Below are 18,386 nucleotides of genomic sequence, written 5' to 3'. Positions count from 1 at the left end.
CCAGTGTCACAGCCCAGCCATCCCCACATCTCTGCCGTGTTTGTCCTGTGTCCCGGCACCATCAGGGCAGCACGATGTGCCCCAGCTGCTCTTCGCCAGCCCACCGAGATCAGTGCGGCTCACTGGTGGGAGGGATGTTCCCAACAGGGTGCAGGACTGCCAGGGAAGTTGCTTGTCCCCCCTCTGCAGAAATTAGCTGTTCCCCTCGCGTAACCCCAGAGCCCCCAGCACCCTGCACGCAAGTCAAAACTTCTCCCCGCGCCCTTGGCTGCCCTGGCTCTACACGCTCATGTTCCACCTGTGCCTCCTTCTCTCTCTGGGTGAAGCAGCTCCCCGCCACAGCCGTGGTGCTGGGTCACTCCAGGCTTTTCTGCCATCCTGGGGGCTTTTCTTCCCCTTTTCCCCCTCTTCTGCCTCTGCTCCGGAGCCACACGGGCTTTTGGCGTGCTCCTGCCGCAGCCCCGGGGGCCGGTGCCGCCGGCGGGCGCGCTCCAGCCTCCCTGAGCCCCCCCTGCTCCCCCCCAGGAGGCACACAGCGGGGCGGGGGGGTCCCCGCCGGGGGAGGGAAGAACCGTGGCCCCTTGCCGCCCCTTGCCACCCTCTCCCGGGCCATCTCGAGCCGCCAGGCTGGGGGGGCCGCGCACCCCGCGGAGGGCCCGGAGGACTGGCGCAGGGCTGCCGGGGCCCGGGGGGGGTGGGGGCGGAGCAGAAAGCCCCTCGGGCACCCACGCGTGGGGTGTGCCGGGGGCAGGGCCGGCCGGGGGCGGGCGGGTGCCCGGGGCGGGGTGCGGTGGCAGGCGGCCCGTGCGCTCGGGGCCGCCGTTACCAATCAGCACGGCGGAGCCGGGGCGGGCGGCGGAGCCGGGGCGGGCGGCCGGGCGGGGCGGGCGGCGGAGCCGGGGCGGGCGGCCGGGCGGCGGAGCCGGGGCGGGCGGCCGGGCGGCGGAGCCGGGGCGGGCGGCCGGGCGGGCGTGCGCTGCGCTCGGCAGCCGGGCGCGTCCTGCCGCCGCTCGCCCTCCGCGGCCCCGGGAGCGGCCCCGGTTGCGCCGCCGTGGCGACGCGCGGGGGGATCCCGGGATGTCCTCGTCGCCCGTGGAGGAGTGCCGGTCGCCCGTGGGGCTGGACTGCTGCAGCTGCTGCCTGGACTTGGCTAACCGGAGCGGGCTGGAGGAGGGGGCCGGGGGGGAGAACAACAACCTGGGCAGCCCCACCGTCAGCAGCTTCCGGCAGCTGCAGGAGCAGCTGGTCCGCAAGAACCTCAACACCGACAAGCTGAGCTCCATCATGCGCCAGGACTCGCTGGAGCCCGTCGTGCGGGACCCCTGCTACCTCTTCAACCAGGGCATCTGCAACAGGAACATCGACCAGACCCTGCTCTCCATCCTCCTGCTCTTCCACAGGTGGGTGTCACCGACGGATGCTGAGGGGCTGCCTGTGTGCTGGCTGCCCCTGGAGCCGGACCCGGGCCGGCAGTGTGCTCAGGAGCTGGCAGTATGGGGGCAAGACGTGGGGCCTGCAGTCCCCTGGGCTGCCAGGGGCAGGGGGACCCATATGACCCTGGAGCCAGGTAGGGTGGCAGCAGCGGGTATTTCTAGGTGGGGAGAAGCATGAGCTTGGGAGAGAGCCCAGTGGCAGGGAGCCCAGTCTGCCCGCCATGGGTGGTGCCAGCCCAGTCCCTGGGTGCAGGTCCGGGTGGCTCTGCCTGGTGACTGCCAGCGGTGCCCCCCTGTTAGTGCCCTGTGTCTGTCCGGGTAGTGACAACAGTCTCCAGCTGTGTATCTTGGCCCCTGGACTCTGTGTTCATCTGCCTAGCTACATCTTATCCACGCAGACATTGCCTGCCAGGGGCATGGACAGTGTCCAGCATCAAACAGGCGTTGTCCTCTTAGTCCTGCATGGAGAGGGACAGCTGTCACTTGAGAAACAGCCGTGCTGCCTCAAAAGCCACCTTTACAGTTAGTGAGAAACTGGGTAGGGAGTCCTGCTGCCAGGTCCTGCTCTTTCAGCAGCTTCCCTGTCTCTCCCTGGAGTAAATTGAGTGGAGGCAGATTTGGCCTGGGTGGTATTTCCCGTCCCTGGAAAGTGACTCTGCCCCTGACCGAGCTGCTCCCTCTCGGCTAGAGCTGCTCCGGGACGGGGCTGCCTGCACCCAAGCAGCGGGACATGCTGCGTCAGGGCTGGCCCCGTCCACTTGCCAGAGTGCTGGGCTCTATGCCAAGGCCGGGGAAGGCAGGAGTGTGGGGTCCCTCCCTGCTCCCCTGCTCCGGCACTGTGGGCAGAGGAGACTGAACGGGGGGTCCCCAGGGCTGCCAGCCCGCAGGGTCCCCGGCCCTGATGAGGGGGACCCCAGGGGCGGGGAGGGGACAGAGCTGTCTCAGGTCCTGCACCGGTGCCTCCGGCTCTGCGATGGGGCTGGCCCTGGTGCCCAGCCAGCCTGGAGAGCTGGTGAGAGAACAGGGAGCAGCCTGTGCTGCGGGCTGGCAGGCTCGGGGCTCTCCAGCTCGGCCTTGGGAAAGCTGAGCTGGACCAGGGGGTGCCGCAGGGAGACGCAGGGTGGTAGCACCCCAGAGCTGCCTGTGGCTTCAGCAGGTGGGACGCATCCCCCCCCTCCTAGGGCTGAGGGCACATGTGGCCCCTCGGTGCCTATGTGGCAGGCATCTGTGTGACTGGCAGGGCGGGCAGCGGCTCTGGGGCTCGTTCCTTCGCCGTGGGTGGGGTAGCGCGCAGGTGGGGTGCGCGGCAGCACCCACAAGTTTGCAGACACCTTGCCATCCCCTCCCCTTCCTGCACGCACATGCACCTGTAGGCGTGCTCCTGGGCTGTGCAGGGGCGTGCGAGCCTCCCTTCGCTCTCCTCGCCCGGCGCGGGGAGGCGAGTGGGCTCACACGTGGCTGCCCCACGCGTGCGAGCCACCCAGGCGGTGCGCGCACGCCTCCTCGCCCCAGCCAGCGTCTAACGCTGCGCAGGCTGCTCCTTCCGAGCCGTCCTCGGTGGAGACGCTCTTCCTGCACTTACATAACGCCGAGCTGCCGCTCAGGTGGGAAAGGAGGAGCTGGGACGCCCGCCAAGGCACCCGGCACCCGGCCCGGGCTCCCAGCTGCACGGCGAGCAGCGAACCCACCCAGCCGGGAGGGAAACAGGAGCAAGAGATTTCCCTTCACCCCGGGTGGCTGCAGCCAGTTGGCATCGCGGGTGGAGAGGGGAAGAGAGGCACCGTCCCCAGCACGGGCTGTCGGGGCTGGGTGTCAGAGTCAAGCATCTGGACTGCTCTCCTGGGGAGGCGGTGACGGTGCCCGTGGGCGAGAGGCGGGCGATGTGGGCATAGCTTGTTGCTTTTGAACTCGTCCCTGCTGGGGCAGGACCCACAGTGCTCCCGACGAGCATTGGTCCGCTCTGCTGAGGTAGGGAGCAAGCGGAGGTGCCAGGGGACCGGGGTTTCTCCCCATCTGTGCCCCTCGCTGCAAGGCCCAAGCCTGTCCTCCATGCCCTGGTGTGTGTGGTGTCCCAAGAAGCTCCAGGCATTCCCTTTTATGACAGGCTGTGCCATAGTGTGGTGTGAAGCTGTGGTGTCCCTCCATCATAGCCTGCTTCCAAGCATCCTGCTGCCAGCCTGGTCTGGAGGCTGCTTGGGTGATCTCCCTTTGCCCCTGGGTGGCACAGCCTGTGGGAGCTGGGGGGCACAGCCCCGGGCACTGGAGGCAGGTGTGCCCACACCTGTGTTTGCTGTTGTTTTGCTCCAGCCTGAACTTTCTCCTCCTGGGGAATGAGCCAAGATACCCACGAGGTGATAGCATACAAAGCAGGGGATTGTGGGTGCCAGAGGAACACCCCGATAACAGGCCTGATAAGGGCACCCTTGCTGCTGGCACTGGGGAACCTGAGCAGGTTTGTGCCCCTTGTTTTAGCTGATGTGCTCCTACACTGGCACAGGAGGAGGGGGAGGTCGCATGGATGCATGCGCTCGTGCGTGGCCGAAGTCCAGCGCAGCATGGAAGGACCAAGCAGCTGCATCTGGAGTCTGAGTCTGGCTCTGGGGCTGCTGGAGACACTTCAGCCCATGCTGAATCAAGCCCTGGGCTCTGCAAGCCAGAGTCAGATCAGTGCTGGGGGTCTGGGACAACCTACATTGAGCATTTCCAGCCTGTCTCTGGGGGTTTCCCCCTGGCTGGGTGGTCCCTGCCAGGCTATCCATGCTCTTTGCTCGCTGCAGGGATGCTGTGAGGGATGCACAAGGTAGGGATGCTCTGGACCTATTGCCTACAGGGCTGACTCCTCCTGCTCAGGGAGTGCGTGGGATCCCATTCAAAAAGGGCTTCTCCCCTCTGTGTCCTCCTCACATGGGGCATCATGAACTGCTCTCCAAGGAGACCTGGGCAGTGCCAAGGGGCCAAGCTCACATGGAAACACCAGGTATAGGGAGGCCAGCTATCACCATGCTGGCTGGGTGACACATCTCCTCCCCACACATGCCAGTGCGGTGGGCAGTAAGGTCTCCGCCATCCCTCCACGATGCCAGCGTTACCCCAGGATTGCTCCTCCAAGACCCAGGCGCGAGCCTGGCCAAACGTCGGCCGGGGAGAGCAGCCCCGTGACTGTGTGGCACCTTTCCTGGGACTGGGGGGGCTGACGGGAGCCAGCGGCGTGGGAGGGGGTCAGCACTGTGAGGGGAGAGCAGCACCCTCCAGGGTGCGTACTGGCATGTGATTCAGGCAGGGCCCCGCCTGGCTCTGGGGTGGGGAGAGGAGATATGTGCCAACCTGCTCGCCCACATCGACCAGCCCGGGCCAGCTCTCCTTGCCCAGCCTCTCCCGGATAAGATCCGGCAGCCTGGCCAGTCCATGCCCTGTCCTGCTCTGGGCAGCAGTGGGACATCTCTGCCCATCCAGACCCTTCCCAGGCACTGTGGGAGCTGCTGCTCTGCCGAACAGGGTGGGCAATGACCCACCCTTTGGCCTGACCCGTGAAAGGGGCTGGGGGCCACCTTCCCCTGGGTCCTGGGCAAGCCAAGGGAATTGCAGGGAGGCAGGCGAGCGCTGTGCTGCACCGAGAGGCTGGGGGAAGGATGAATCAGGGTGGGAGAAGCCGGGCAACACCACCTTTCCCACCATAAGGTCAGGCCGGCGAGCAGGAGCTGCCCAGGCAGCGGTGCCAGGGTGGCATTTGTGGCACGGCACCATTTGTTCCCGTCCATCGGGTGTCACTTTGCGGCAGCGATGCGGGAGGAGGAGACGGAGCCGGGGCGTAAAGGGCATCCCGGGGCGGCAGGGCCAGGGAGCGCATTCCTGCCGGCCGAGTGGGCTGGAGCAACAAGGAGGCATTGACGGGGAGAGGGGCCGCACACAGGAGCACGTGTGACCGTGAGAGAGGTGTGGGTGTGAGACCGAAGACCCGTCCTGCCGGCCGCTCTGCCCTCCCTGGCCCCACGGGGCAGGTCTGCCTGGGGAGGGGGCTGTGAGAGCCACCCTTCCCGCTCGGGACCGGTGCACTGGGTATTTGTTTGCTTTGCTCTCGTGGGACAGAGCTGCACGTGGCCTGACCCGTGTCTCGTAGCATGGTTTGCCGAGCACTGCAGACCGCTGAGATGCTGGGGAGCTTTTGTTTAGCAGCAAGAGTAGCTTGCACTCCAGGGAGTAGCTGACCTTGGCGTGCCCAAATCCTCCCACCGCCTGGAAGATGCCAAGCAGCCTGTCTGCTGTGCCTGCCTTGGTTTCCATCACGGGCATCCCACCACCCTGGGACCCCTGCCCCATGACCCAGCAGGCTTTGGGGCGATGTCCCTGCAGGTCAGGCTTGCAGGAGCTCCTGGCCGGGGAAGCGCAGCAGCACTGGGCTCAGCTGCAGCACACTGTGCTCGGCACGGCTCGGCAGGGCTGGCTGCGGCATGTGCTGCACCATGCACCATGCCCGTCCCTTGCCTGTTTCTGCGAGACCCAGCTCCCTCCAGCAAGGAGATTCCCCAACATGCCCTGGAGCACAGGAGAGCCCTGCTCTGCCCCTCCAGCCCCTCAGGATGAAACCATTTGCCCCTGGCCACAAGGCTATGGCCAAGAGGGCCTGGCACAGCTGAGCTGAAGTCTAGTGATGCCAACACCAGCTGCACAGAAACCTGTCACCTCAGATCCTCCTGCGGACGCTCAGGCGCTGCCTGTCTGCCAGGGCACGCACCCAGCTCCGAGCAGGTAGGGTGTAGGTGTTCCAAGGACAGGCAGGGACGGGCAGCACGGCACCATGAGGAAAATGCTGGCGGGATTTATTTCAAGCTTTGAACTTTAGGTGTGCAAGAGGTTGGAGCTGGAGCAGGTTACAGGGGTCTGTCCTGGTCCCAGCATCATGCCCCCCGCTCCAGCATCACGCTTCCCCCTTCTCTGGTGACACGTACGTGGCCTGATCCTGGAGGGTGCTGAGGCAGGTACTGCTGAGCTCGGCTGTAAGTTGGGGCTGGGGCTGACACACAGGGGAAGCCTTTTACAGCCCGGCTGGCACTTCAGCTCCCACCGGGCACACGGCACAGATGTCGGTGCTGTGGACAATGCCTTTGCGGGCACGCCATGCCACTGGTGTGCTCCTCTGTGCTGCGACCCGACACCACCTCCCCAGCCCCCTCCCAGCACAGAGAGGGTTAAAGCCGACCCTTTACTTTGGGGGAGCACCGTGACCTGCGTGGGACTGAGGGGTTCAGGGCACATGTCGGCAGAGCCTGGCAGCTGCGTGTGCACACAGGGGATGTGACCGCAGCCTGTCTATATGCACCATAAGACGTCTGCCAAGGGAAGAGTGGGTCCGGGCGGATCCTGCCCTTGGGAAGCGACTGAGACCCCATTTGCAGAGGGCAGAGGATACCTCAGGGTGTGTGGCAGGGGGGTGAGGGCTCGAGAGGTGTTAAAGGCTGCAACCTGTCCTGAAGCCACGCTTTGCCGATGAGCTCTGAGTTATATTTATCCAGGTGCCGTGCTTTGCTGGCTTTGGGACAGGAGTTTGTCATCCTCTGTCTGTGTGCTTAGAGTTATATATATATTTGAGGGACTTTTGCTTCAGAATTACTCCGGTGGCAGAGCAGAAGCCCTGGTCCCCTCCCTGCCCTGCTGACCCCTGGCCCTGGGGTTAGGGTGTGATCCAGTCCTCGCCACCCCCTGCCTGCAACTGCCCTGGGGATGGCAGCCCTGCCCGGGTGGGCTGCACGGTGGCCGATGCCACAGGGCAGGACAAGATATCCCCTTGGCCCCCAGTGAAACCGTCCCAGCGATCCCCCCATGACACTGAGCAGGACTGCTCCAGGTGGTCTGGAGGCAGGGAATGGTCTTACGTCGTCCCCAAGGGTTGGCACGAGCCAGGTGATGGCTGGCAGCCAAGGCCGGGTACACGGAGAGCCACGGCAGCACCGCAGGTATGCGTCCCGCCAGCAGCTTATTGTCTTTCATGTTGTTATTGTTCTGAAATGTCAGCTAGGGAAGGGTTTTAACGAAGCGTCCCCAGTTCGAAATGCCCGGGATTCTTTGCAAAGGCCAGGCGGGGTATTAATAACCGTCTCTGCTGAAACTGTGCAGCCCCAGCGCGCGTCCTTGCCTGACCTCCTGCGGGGCGGCTGGCTCACACTCTGGCAGAGCTCAGCTCCTCTCCCACTTCTGATCCCCACCGACTTGCGTCTGGCCTGGCTTCGCACCCCCCCGCTGGGTCCACCCGGTTTGACCCCAGGGAAGGGGCATTGAGGGGCTGCTGGGGCTCCCCCCGAGCATCCCCATCGGGCCAGGCAGGAGAATGCAAAGCTCAGGCACCTTTGAAAGGGGAAGGTGCAGGATTCAAGGGTTTCCTTGAACGTGGGTTAGTCTGGGCTGGAAGAGCAGCTTTTGGTCGCACGGGGTGCCGACACGCTGCTCTCTCGCAGCTTCCCAGACTCTGTCCTCTCATTATATAACGAGCTGCCTTCCAATTAGCGAGCCAGGCGCTCCCGCACGCCGCAGGGCAGCAGCTGCCAGCGCCGAGCGTGGCTCCGGAGCGCCCGCCCCTGCCTGAAAAGTGGCCTGGGATTTCTTTCGGCAGATGCCGGAGGCCCAGCCTTGGGGTTCCTCTCTTGGGCTGGGGATCTCCAGAAAAGCCAGCTCTGCGCCAGCAAGGGGCGAGGGGAGGGCAGAGCCCAGGCTGGCAGCCCCCTGCCCGCTGCATGCTCTGGGGTTCGAGGGCACCGCGTGGCCCTGGTGCTGCGGGGGGTCCCTTCAGCATCACGGCCACCTCCGTTCTGGCCCTGGTTCCCTGAAACCGGACCAGAGAAGGGCAGCCAGGATCTGGGGGTGATCCAGCTGGGACCGTCCAAGATGATACAGTGGGCTACGAAATGAGGACAGGCCTGAAGTTCATAGCCTGGGCTGGCAGGAGACCTGCGGGGCAGGGCATGGCTAACCAAGGGAGGTAACACAGAGTTCAGTTACGGGACTCCACCCCACGGGGCCCGTGGGTGTGAAATGCTTGCTCTGCGGACAGATTTGTGGATGAGAACTCTGCTGAGGGTTCAGTCCGCCCATTCTGCCTGGGGCTGGGCATCCCTGACCCACAGGCGGCAGGGAGTGTGGCCAGGGTCTGGCTGTGCTCACTCCCCCCCGGCCCCGCAGCCAGGCACGATGCTAGTGGGAACGCTACAGGGTTTTTGCTGGGCTGTGCCATACCTGACAGCCTATCCCCCCCGGCATGCTGCGGTTGTGGGACCCTGCACGGGCCGGGTGTGAGCAGGGGAGCAGTGGGGTGTTGAGGTTTGCGGCAGGGCCCCTGGCAGGGCGCCCGCTGGGGCGGCCCGAGCTGTGCAGGCAGCAGCGTGGGGCTGGTGTTGACAAACGCAGGCAAGGCAGGAGGTTGGGCAGCATGGTCCAGGGCTGCTAATAAGCAGATCAGCCCTTTTTCCTCTTCCCCTCCTACCCCAGCATGCCTGGGGAAGCTGTGGCTTTGGGGGCTTCTGATGTACAGCACCGCGGGGAGAGGTCTGCCGGAGCCGGGTCGTCCCTGACCTCCCCTCCTGACACCACTGCTGGGGGGGGGGCAGCTGCTACTGGGGTGCACTGGCTGGGGGGCACGGGAGGAAGAATGGGGGCCGGTGACAAAGTTAAAGAAAGAAAAATTGCAGCTCTCAGCAGGCCGGCTCTGGGGTGTGCACTCGCATGCCAGAAAAAACAGAACTGGGAGTACAGCCAAGTACCTTTATCAGAGGAAGCAGGCAGCCCAACAGCTGGACATGGGAGCCTGCCAGGGCTCCCTCCTCCCGCCCCACAGTGCCTCCAGCCCAACAGGTTGGAGGAGTCCCCGCGCTGCAATCCCTGCCCGTGCCCTGCTGCCCGGCGGAGGGGTTAGCCTTAGCCATGTCCCCCACCCACAGAAGCTCGCTCTGCTCGCGTGGGTCGGTGGTGAAGGGAGGGGAGGACAGGTTCCCCATCGGCCTTCCCCAATTGCAAACCCTCCCTGGGCTTCCCCGGCGTTGCAAAGGCCTTGACTGCCCTGCGCCGCTCTCCCCGTTGCTCTGGTGTCCCCTGGGACTGGGACTAGGTCTAGCAAGGCCAGCAGCACTGGCTCTGCAGGCAGGGGCTTGCATACCTGCCCAGGCACTTACGGATGTACCTGGGAGGGCTTGCCCTCTGCTCTGGAGCAGCATGTGCCCTGGGTTGAGGGATTTATGAGCACTCCAAGGCTCTGGTGAGCATGAACCAGGTCCCCATGTCGCAGGGCTCCTGGATGCGTGGGGCTGCCACAGGTCCCACGCAGCCCCTGGAAGGCACCAGCTGAGCCGGGGGTAGTGCCAAGTCTGCAGTAAACAGCTCGGCCAGGACATCTTCAGGATGAGGAAACCAAGAGCTGGCCAGCTGGTCTGTTCCTGTGCTGCAGGGCAGGCAGGCGCAGTTTGGGATGCTGCGAGTGAGACTGCGGAGTGGGACAGCAGGTGACACAGCTGCCTGCGTGCCTGTGGGCAGCCCCCTGACATTACCTCTACCTCCCCAGCACCAGGATAGGGCTGTGGGGCAAGACTGGGGGCTCCACAGACCTGTCCCACACCCAGTCCTTGCCACCATGGGCTCTCACAAGCCCCAGCCATCACCAATGTCCCTGGCCACCCCTCCTTCAGCTCCTGCCGGGCACGGCTGGCCCTGGCGCTGGCATCCCCAGTCCCCTTGGCTGGCACAGCCACAGCTGCAGGATTTCAGGCTGTGAAAGGCAGAGTTTTCTTAGCTGTGTGTTTGCAAGCAGTGGCTTTTCCTCTCCCCCTCTGCTCTGACCCTTTGAGCTGGAGATCTGGCTCTGTGGAGCAGCCTGGGCAGCTTTGGCTCTGCGCCTTTCCCGTGTTGCTCTCCAGTGTCTCTAAGGCCAGGCAATAAACATTTCCCACGCCTCAGACCCTCTGAAGGGCCTTCCTCCCATTGAGCTGAGTCCTTGGGAGAGAGCAAGCCAGGAACACTGCCACAGAGCAGCGAGAACGGCCTGGAGCTGGGGGAGAGCGGAGGCTGAGGAGCCAGCACTGCTCCGGCAGCACAGGCCATTCCTCCAGCTCCCACCAGCAGCTGACAGGGCAAGGGCATCCTTTGGCATGTGGCACTGCAGTGCCTGGCACGAGTTCAATGTAGGAGGCTCAGCGCAATAGCACATCTCATCCCTGGGGCCGTGGGGACGGGGCCGTGGGGACGGGGCCGTGTCCCCTGACCCACAACATGGTGCTGGTGTGGGGTGCCAGGAGGCGAGAGAGATGATCCCATCATCCTGCTCCATGTCATCCCTTGCTCCAGCCAGGCTTAGCCCTGCGGGGGCTGCAGCCCAGCTGCATTCATGGCTCTGTGTCCTCTTGCAGTGGAGGGGGTTGTCACTAAATGTCACCTGGTGATCGGGGCTGGCATCTCCCAGGCTAGGGCACAGGCCGTGTGTGGGGTGGCTGAGGGGTTGCTAGCAGCTTTGGGGTATCCTGCAGGGCCACTGCTGGCGGTGACACCAGCGAATGGCTAGTGTCACCACCTCTCCTAGCTGCTTGATGACAGCCACGGGGGTTTTTTCCCCCCAGAGAGCACAACAATTAGTGTCACAATTACACTGTATCGTGGCTGCCGTTATTGTTCCCAAAATAACCACAGGCACGAGCCGGGGCCCTGCCTGATGAACCTCCCAAGGCTGCACACATGAGGCAAGAGCTGTCGTGCTGCTGCCCTAGGGATGCAGCTTGCGCCACTGGCCCCTCTCGCCCAGCCTGCTCCAAGGCGTCCCTCACCATGGCCTCTGGTGCCATAGGGTAGCAGTGAGTCCATGGCCCCCTGCTGTGTAGGAAGAGCAAGGGGGGACGTTGACCACCTTGCTCTGCTGCCGCCAGGCCCCAGAGGACCAGGAGCAGGGCACGGGGCGGTGGGAGAGGAAGCAGATCCCAGCAGCCCTGCTGGAGTGGGGCCAGCAGCCCAGCAAGGACGTCTGCCGGGGCCACAGGGGGCTGGGAAAGGGCCCCCCGCCGCTCAGGGCGCAGCTGGAACCCCACGCAGGACTCTGCTGCTGTGGGAGGTGTTTGGACAGCCCACGGGGGCTCCCATCCAGATGAGAGCCGAGCCCGAACCAGGGGTCCAGCAGAGAGCTGTGAGCTGCTGCTCCCACCTCTGAGATGCCAGGTGGGCTGCAGTGGGGCCAGCCCATGGGCAGGGGGTGCCTCCCCCCTGCACAAGGGGACAGCTGAGCTGCCTCCGCGCCGCGCTGCCGACACCATGTGTGCATGCACGGGTGTACGTCTGCGTCAGCCATGAGTCAGGGCAACGTGTGCGTGGGGGGGTGAGGTATTTGCAGTGCACGTGCAGGATGCATTGGCATGCACGCAGGAGGGACGTGTTTGTAGGGTGTGCATGCAGAAGCGGGTGTGCATGCAGGATGCACGCGTATGCATGTGCATGCAGGGTATGCACCTGTGTGCAGCATGCAGGCCCATGTGGGCTAGAAAATGCACGTGTGCATGCAAAGGGGCTGGGCATGTCTGTGTGGGTGTGCCTGTGTCTGCAGGGCGTGCATGTGCACGCGGGACTTGCACGTGTGCGCGTCAATGTATGGGTTGCAAAGTGTGCCCATGTTTGTGTGCACCCAACAACACATCCAGGGGTGTCTGCAGCAGAAGCCATGTCCCCCAAGTGGGTGTGTGGGCGAGGGGCTGCAGGGGGGTGGGCTGCATCCCTGCTGACGCTGTGCCAGGGAGAGGAGGCAGCCCCCATGCCCAATGTGACCTGTCCCCGGCCGGCCAGGCTGCCTTGGGATTCCTCATTAATTAAGTGCCGGGAAGGAAAGAGAAAGCAGAGCCTTCTGCAATTCCATCCCTAAAAAGCGTCCCTCCCCTGGGGGTCTCATGGAGGAGAGCAGCATCCTTCCAAGCCTCACAGCTGGGGAGCCCACGCCCCAAGCAGTGATGCCTCTGGTCAGGGCTGTGCAGGGCTGGGAAAGACCCCAGGAGGGGCGGCAGGGAAGTCAGCGACTTACTTTTGTTTATTTTTGCCATAGTCCCAGCTCCATGGGAAAAATATTGGAGGTGGCAGAGCTGAAGTGATTTCCTCCCGAAGCACTACGCCACTGCGCTTCACCACTTCACTCCAGCAGCCACGGAAATCGCCGGCTTTTAGCCAGCTCTCGGTGCTCAAGCGCTTTGTCGGGAAGGGGCCAGGCAGGGCCTGGGACCCCAGAGCCATGGGGCAAAGGCCACGAGCCAGGCTCTGGTCCATCCGTCCTGGAGCCCATGGTCCCTGGCACTAATAATTTAGGGCTTTCCTTTGGGAAGGGGGCAGGGCCAGGTCTGGGGGTGCAGTAGCGCGGGAGATGAGGAGGTGGGGAAACCGAGGCACGGCTGCCAGGGCTAGGGGCAAGCTGGGGTCTGCCCACCCTATCTCCCTGCTGCTGCCCACCTCTCTGCAGGAGAAAGAAGGTGGCATAACCAGTGACGTGCCCAACCACGGGAAAGAAAATGCCTCTCTCCTTCTCCCCTGCCGTCTCCGTAGTGAGATGGGCACCTTCCCTGAGCTGCAGAGGGAAACCGTCACAGGACCCCTGGTGTGGGTGGCCTGGGCTTCTCCTGGCCTAGGGGACAGAGCTGTGCCCCGTGTCACGGGGGCTGCCACCCTGCCCACCACCAGCCACCCTGGGGACAAGCGCACACAGAGCGCCTTTCATCTGCCCGTGGAGGGGGGCAGCCGCCCGCTCCCCGCTCGGCACCCGGGCGGCTCGGGGTGGCACGCTGACCCGCTGGCCCCTGAAAGGGCCAATTGAGCATGGCTGAGGTCATCTACCCGACGTGTTTACCCCGTGCCCGCTGCCCTGGGATGCGGCCGGCACCCAGGCTGTCCCTGCCACCCGGCAGGCCGGGGGGACGCGGCTGCGGGCAGAACCGGCATCGCTGCTGGGGCGCTGGGCTGCCGCCGGGGAGCAGAGGGGCCAGAGCGGGGTCTCAGGCGCTGGCATGGCCTTCCAGCCACCATACTCCCCGAGCCTCTTCAGGAGGAGGGACTGGTGAGTAGGGCCTGGCCGCGGGCAGGGTGGGGGGACATGTGCCAGCCCCGGGGCTGGGGGGGACAAGCCTCTGCCTGCTCTCTGCAGCACCAGCCCCCTGCTCAGCCCTGCCCAGCAGCTTTGCGTGGGCCAGGCTGGTGCTGGCATGGGGGGATGTGCATCATTCCCCCGCAGACGGAGGGACGAATGGGTGCCACACGTGCCCACACAGGGTGCCCATGCCCTTCGCTGCTCAGGACACCGTGGTCCTCATCCTGCCCTGGGAGGCAGGGATGCGATTTGCTGGGGAACAAGTTGGCAGGGCCTTGCTCTGGGCAGCAGCCATGCTGCACTGTGCCTCAGTTTCCCTTTCTGATGGGGAAATACGCCTCCGCCCACCCTCAGCCCTCTCTCTGAGGAAGGGGCACGGCAGCACACCCACTGGTTGGGGCTCCTTGGGCCACTTCCCACACTGGCACCCACCAGCCAGGTGCCGGGCACCTTCAGCACTCCCTGGATCAGGGGATTTGGGGTCCTCTGCAGCATCTCTGGGGTGCAGGTGCCCCTGCCAGCACTAACGCTTTCTCAGACGCTGCGCCGTGGCGCGGGCTCCCTGCCAGGGTCTCGTTCAGCATCAGCCCCTGCCCTGGCTTGCAAAGGACGAGCCCCACAGGGTCAGCGGCAGCGGGCAGCAGCGGGGCGCAGCGGGACGACCGCCCGGGTGCTAAGCGAAGTCCCACCCGGTGCAGGTCCAGAGGGCAGAGATAAGCCTTGGAGCTGGCGGGGCAGCCGAGGGAGGGCGGCCGAGCGCAGGGGGAGCAGCACCCGCGGTGGGCAATGCCAGCGCCAGCCCCCCCACGTTGCTAGGGGTGTTTTGGGGCGGTGGTCTTGCCTGCGCCCCACGGAGGAGACACACTCGCTCTATGTGCAAGTCGCTCTGCGGGTGCGGTGGCAGACCCGGCGTGACCCCAGTGCTTGCACACGCGTGTGCACACGCAAACACAGCGCACACCCGGCCCCCCGGCAGTGCGCCCCCCCCCCGCCAGCAGCCCCGGGCGCCCCAGCCTCCCTCCGCGCGCAGCTGGGGGGGGCAGCCGGGGCCCGACCCCGGCCCCTGCCCCGGCCCCGCTGCAGTGCCGGCCCTGGCCGCGGGGCGGCGGCCCCCCCCCGGGCGGAGCGCGGTCCGGTGGAGGGTTATGCAAGGGCGAGGCGGGGCCGGCGGCTGGCCCCGGTCTTGTTTTGCAGCCCGGGGTTTGTTTTGCACGCCGGTTTTGTTTTTCCACTCCCGTTTTTGTTTTGCGGTCCGGTTTTGTTTTGCACTCCGGGTCTTGTTTTGCGCGCCCGTGTTGTTTTTCCACTCCCGTTTCTGGTTTGCACTCCCGGTTTTGCTTTGCACGCCCGTGGCTGCCCCTTTTCCTTCTGCCACCCCCCCTCCCCCGCCCCGGCTTTGCAGCCGCGGCGGGCCCTGCTGCGCGGGGGGGACCTGCAGCCGTGCCCCCCCCCAAATGCAAAGCGGGTTTCCTCCTTTTCCCAGTCCTCCAAGCAGGTGTGTGTCGTCCCCCCTCAGCTGAACCCCCATCGCGGTTGTATGTGGGGAGCACAGAAAGGGGGTGCTGAGGGCTGCGGAGGAATGTGGGGTGGAGGGATGGGTGCCGAGGAGGGATGGGGTGCCAAGACTCTTGTTGCGGAAGACGAGGGGTGCAGGAGTGGGTGTACAGATTAGGAGTGCAGAGTCGCGAGGACACGGCGCTGGGGGGCAGGGGTTCTGGACTGGGAAGGGGCCGTGCTGTGCTGGGGTGCAGCTGGGGAGGCGCGGAGGTGCCGTGCCGGGGTGCGAGGGTGCCGTGCCGGGGGTAGGGGTGCCGTAGCACCCGGAGCAGCCCCGGGCGCGGCGTTGCGGTACGCGGGGCCGGCCCGGCCGCGCTGGCCCCGCCCGACGGGGCGGACACCGCCCATATAAGCGGGGGCGGCGCGGGGGGGAGCCGCAGTGCGTTCAGCTCTCGCTCGTCTGCTTGCGACGGTCTCCGCAGCCATGAGCACCGGCATGTACCAGTCCCCCATGGAGGTGGCTGTCTACCAGCTCCACAACTTCTCCATCTCCTTTTTCTCTTCCCTGCTGGGGGGGGACGTGGTCTCCGTGAAGCTCGACAACAGGTAGGGGCAGCCCCGGTACCGGCCGCGGTCCGCCCCGCCGTTTTCCGCCGTGGCCCGGGCCGGGCCGGCGCGTTGTCCCGGGTGAAGGGGCGCCTCGGTGCCCCGGGAGAGCCCGCCGCATTGCCCCTGCGGAGCCGGGGGGGGGACAGGTGCATTGTTCCTGTGGGGCGGGGGGGGGGGGGGGGAACTGATGCATTGATCCCTGGTGAAGGGGGAAGCCCCGCTGCATTGCGGCCCGGGGTAGGGGGTGTCCCGGTGCATGAATTCCCCGGGGAGGGGGTGCCCGGGGGCTCGCTGCTAACGCCCAGCCTCTCCGCTCTCTTCCAGCGCCTCCGGAGCCAGCGTGGTGGCCATCGACAACAAGATCGAGCAGGCAATGGTGAGCCGCAGTGCCGCCGCCTCCCCCCACCGCGGACCTTGCTCCGTGACCCCTCCCCGGGTGCTCTTGCTTGGGGGGGGTCCCCACTCCCCGGGTGGGCGCTCAGCCCGGAGCGGGGGGGTCCCCGCTCTCCAGCCCGTTGCGGAACAGAGCAGCTCCTTTGTCTGCCCGCCGCAGCTGGCTGAGCTCATTGGCTCCGGCAGCGCCGCAGTGCGCAGGGAGTCTGCCGAGGGGGGAACCTGGGAAGGACCCTCTGGGGATGGGGGGGGTGACCAAGCCAGACCGCATGGGTGGTAGGGAACTGCAGCCTGCCAGACCCCCGGGGGGGGGGGGGGCGGGCGTTGGAGAGTGCCTCCGGAGGCAGCGAGACCTGGGAGATTGGGGACCTGAGGGATGCTGTGGGTGCTGGCCTGGGGGGGGCTACACTGGGTGAGCACCGAGCCGTGGCCAGGGTGCCAAGGGTGGCGTGGGGAGGGGCAGCCTTTGGGAAAAGCCTTTGCGGCACTTGGCGAGTGGCTGGGGGCAGAGCTTTGCGGGGCAGGGTGGGAGCAACCCCCAGGGTGTAACCGTTGAGTGATTGGTCTCTTCAATGGGCCTTTTGCAGGATCTTGTGAAAAATCACCTGATGTACGCGGTGCGGGAGGAGGTGGAGGTCCTGAAAGAGCAAATCAAAGAACTGTTGGAGAAAAACTCCCAGCTGGAGCGTGAAAACAGCCTCCTGAAGACCCTCGCCAGCCCTGAGCAGCTGGAGAAGTTCCAGTCCCGGCTCCCTGCAGAGGTCCTGTGCGTGGAGGAGCAGAGCCCCGGGGCAGCTGCCCCAGCCCAGCACTCAGGGGGCTCTGCGGTGTAAGGTGGCTCTGTCCTCGGGGTGGGCAGAGCCACAGAACTCTTTCTACTTAATCTCCTGCAAAATCGTTTCCGCCTTCATCTCACACGAAGGACTGCCAGACCCCGGCGCTGAGCCGTGCCCCCCCCCGGGCAAACCTGGCCAGCCAGCAGAGCCAGTGGCCGTCTCCTGCACGAGGATGCTCTTCTGTGAGGGAGATGCGGGCAGCTGACCCCTCCCCATCCAACCACCCGCCGTGTGCCAGGAGTAAATCTGTGGCCTGCCCATCCCAGGCTCTGCTGAAACCTGGGCATCTGCAACACCCTGGCAGTGCCAGGTGACCTTTGGCACTTTAATGGGAATCCACGGTTGGAGGAGCGCACGCTGAGTCCTGTGCCTTTGCTGCACTGTGCAGGGGGGGGTGTCTCTTTCTGGCAAAGCCTGACGTTGGAGGAAGACCGTTGTTTAGTGAGCGATGCAGATTTGTCCCGCTACCCACCCAGGAGCGTGCTCGAACCCAAACCTGACTCTGAGGAGCACCGGTGGTGGCAGTTGCGGTGTAGTGCATGGCTGTACGCACATCAGTGTGGGGATTACAAGGAAAAAAAAAAGCTTGTTTTATTAGTTTGGGCATCTTCTGTAGCCGTATCTATGTATAAACACACACATGAGCAGTGCCCACAAGGCTGTGGGGTGCCCTGCTCTGGGCCAGCCATGCCCATCTCTGTACAGCTGGGGGATTCGAGGCAAGACTGGAATGGCTAACGGCTGTAACTGGGTGGCCAGCACTGCGAGCGGCACAAAGGAGGGGGACGGATTCACCCCTCTCTGGCATACACAGTGACAGCCATGCAGCAGTGCTGGGAGGATCTGGACTGACCGCTGGGCAGAGCCATGACAGGGGCTGTGGTCCAGCCCGCTGGGTTGGGGGGAGCCAGCCTGTGCTCCTGGGCTCCCCACCTTCCCTGGCCAGCTCTCTGGGAAGTGACGGGACGTCCTTTTTGACGTTGGAAGCAGTGACACAGTTGTGTAAATCTAGGTAGAAATGGCAATAAACTCTACTTTTTATATAAATGTGCACCCCAAGCTGTGTGTCTGTGGCTGGGAAGGGTGAGGTGTTGGGGTGCTGGGGTGTGCTGGGGCTTGCTGGGATGGGACTGGTGAGGATACTGTGCTGCAAACTTGCTGGGGGCTGGGCTGGTGCTGCTCCCCAGCTGGGAAAACCTGGCAGCTCCCCTCCTTTGGGGGAGGGGGTCAGTCCCCCCTAAACCACCCTGGTTAAGCCAAGTTGAGATTTTGGAGATGTGAGCAGGCACCCCCTTCCTGGGGGCTGGGTGCACGGTAGGAAAGGTGCCCTGAACCTGCAGGTCTTTGTCCTCTGTGTCATGCCTGTGACCAAGGGGGGTGTGGAGGCCAGGCTGGAGGGGGGCAAGCAGGGAGAAGGCTCTTCTCAGGCTGTGCGGAGCTGTATGGACCCCAGACCAGCTCTGCTCTTCCTGTGGTGGTTTTGTTCTGTTGCTTCTCAGAGACATCATCGTTTGTTTGTTTGTTTGTTTGTTTGTTTGT

The 18,386-nt window shown here is 64.9% G+C and overlaps 1 protein-coding gene across 2 annotated transcripts; it reads left to right on the top strand.

Annotated features, from left to right (window-relative positions):
• The first annotated feature begins 958 nt into the window (after positions 1-958).
• Positions 959-17,894, top strand: TSC22D3 (TSC22 domain family member 3). 2 transcript variants are annotated; one of them, XM_052813458.1, is made up of 3 exons: positions 959-1,400; positions 15,943-15,994; positions 16,599-17,894. In XM_052813458.1, the coding sequence occupies exons 1-3, from the start codon at positions 1,078-1,080 to the stop codon at positions 16,842-16,844; spliced, it is 621 nt and encodes a 206-aa protein (XP_052669418.1). In that variant the 5' UTR covers positions 959-1,077; the 3' UTR covers positions 16,845-17,894. The 2 variants fall into 2 exon arrangements, with proteins under 2 accessions (XP_052669418.1, XP_052669419.1); XM_052813459.1 differs by lacking the exon at positions 959-1,400 and adding an exon at positions 15,406-15,615.
• The last annotated feature ends 492 nt before the right edge of the window (positions 17,895-18,386 follow it).

The sequence above is a fragment of the Harpia harpyja genome, chromosome 18 (genome assembly GCF_026419915.1).
Source record: "Harpia harpyja isolate bHarHar1 chromosome 18, bHarHar1 primary haplotype, whole genome shotgun sequence".
Taxonomy (NCBI): Eukaryota; Metazoa; Chordata; class Aves; order Accipitriformes; family Accipitridae; genus Harpia; species Harpia harpyja.
The sequence above is the reverse complement of the archived record's forward strand: the minus strand, read 5'-3'. Positions and strand labels throughout refer to the sequence as shown.

Bases quoted from the DNA above. Each gene is read 5' to 3' on its own strand.
- TSC22D3 (XM_052813458.1), top strand. From the start codon at position 1,078: ATGTCCTCGTCGCCCGTGGAGGAGTGCCGGTCGCCCGTGGGGCTGGAC. The intron at 1,401-15,942 runs GTGGGTGTCACC...GCTCTCTTCCAG, and splicing joins ATCCTCCTGCTCTTCCACAG to CGCCTCCGGAGCCAGCGTGG. The intron at 15,995-16,598 runs GTGAGCCGCAGT...GGCCTTTTGCAG, and splicing joins ACAAGATCGAGCAGGCAATG to GATCTTGTGAAAAATCACCT.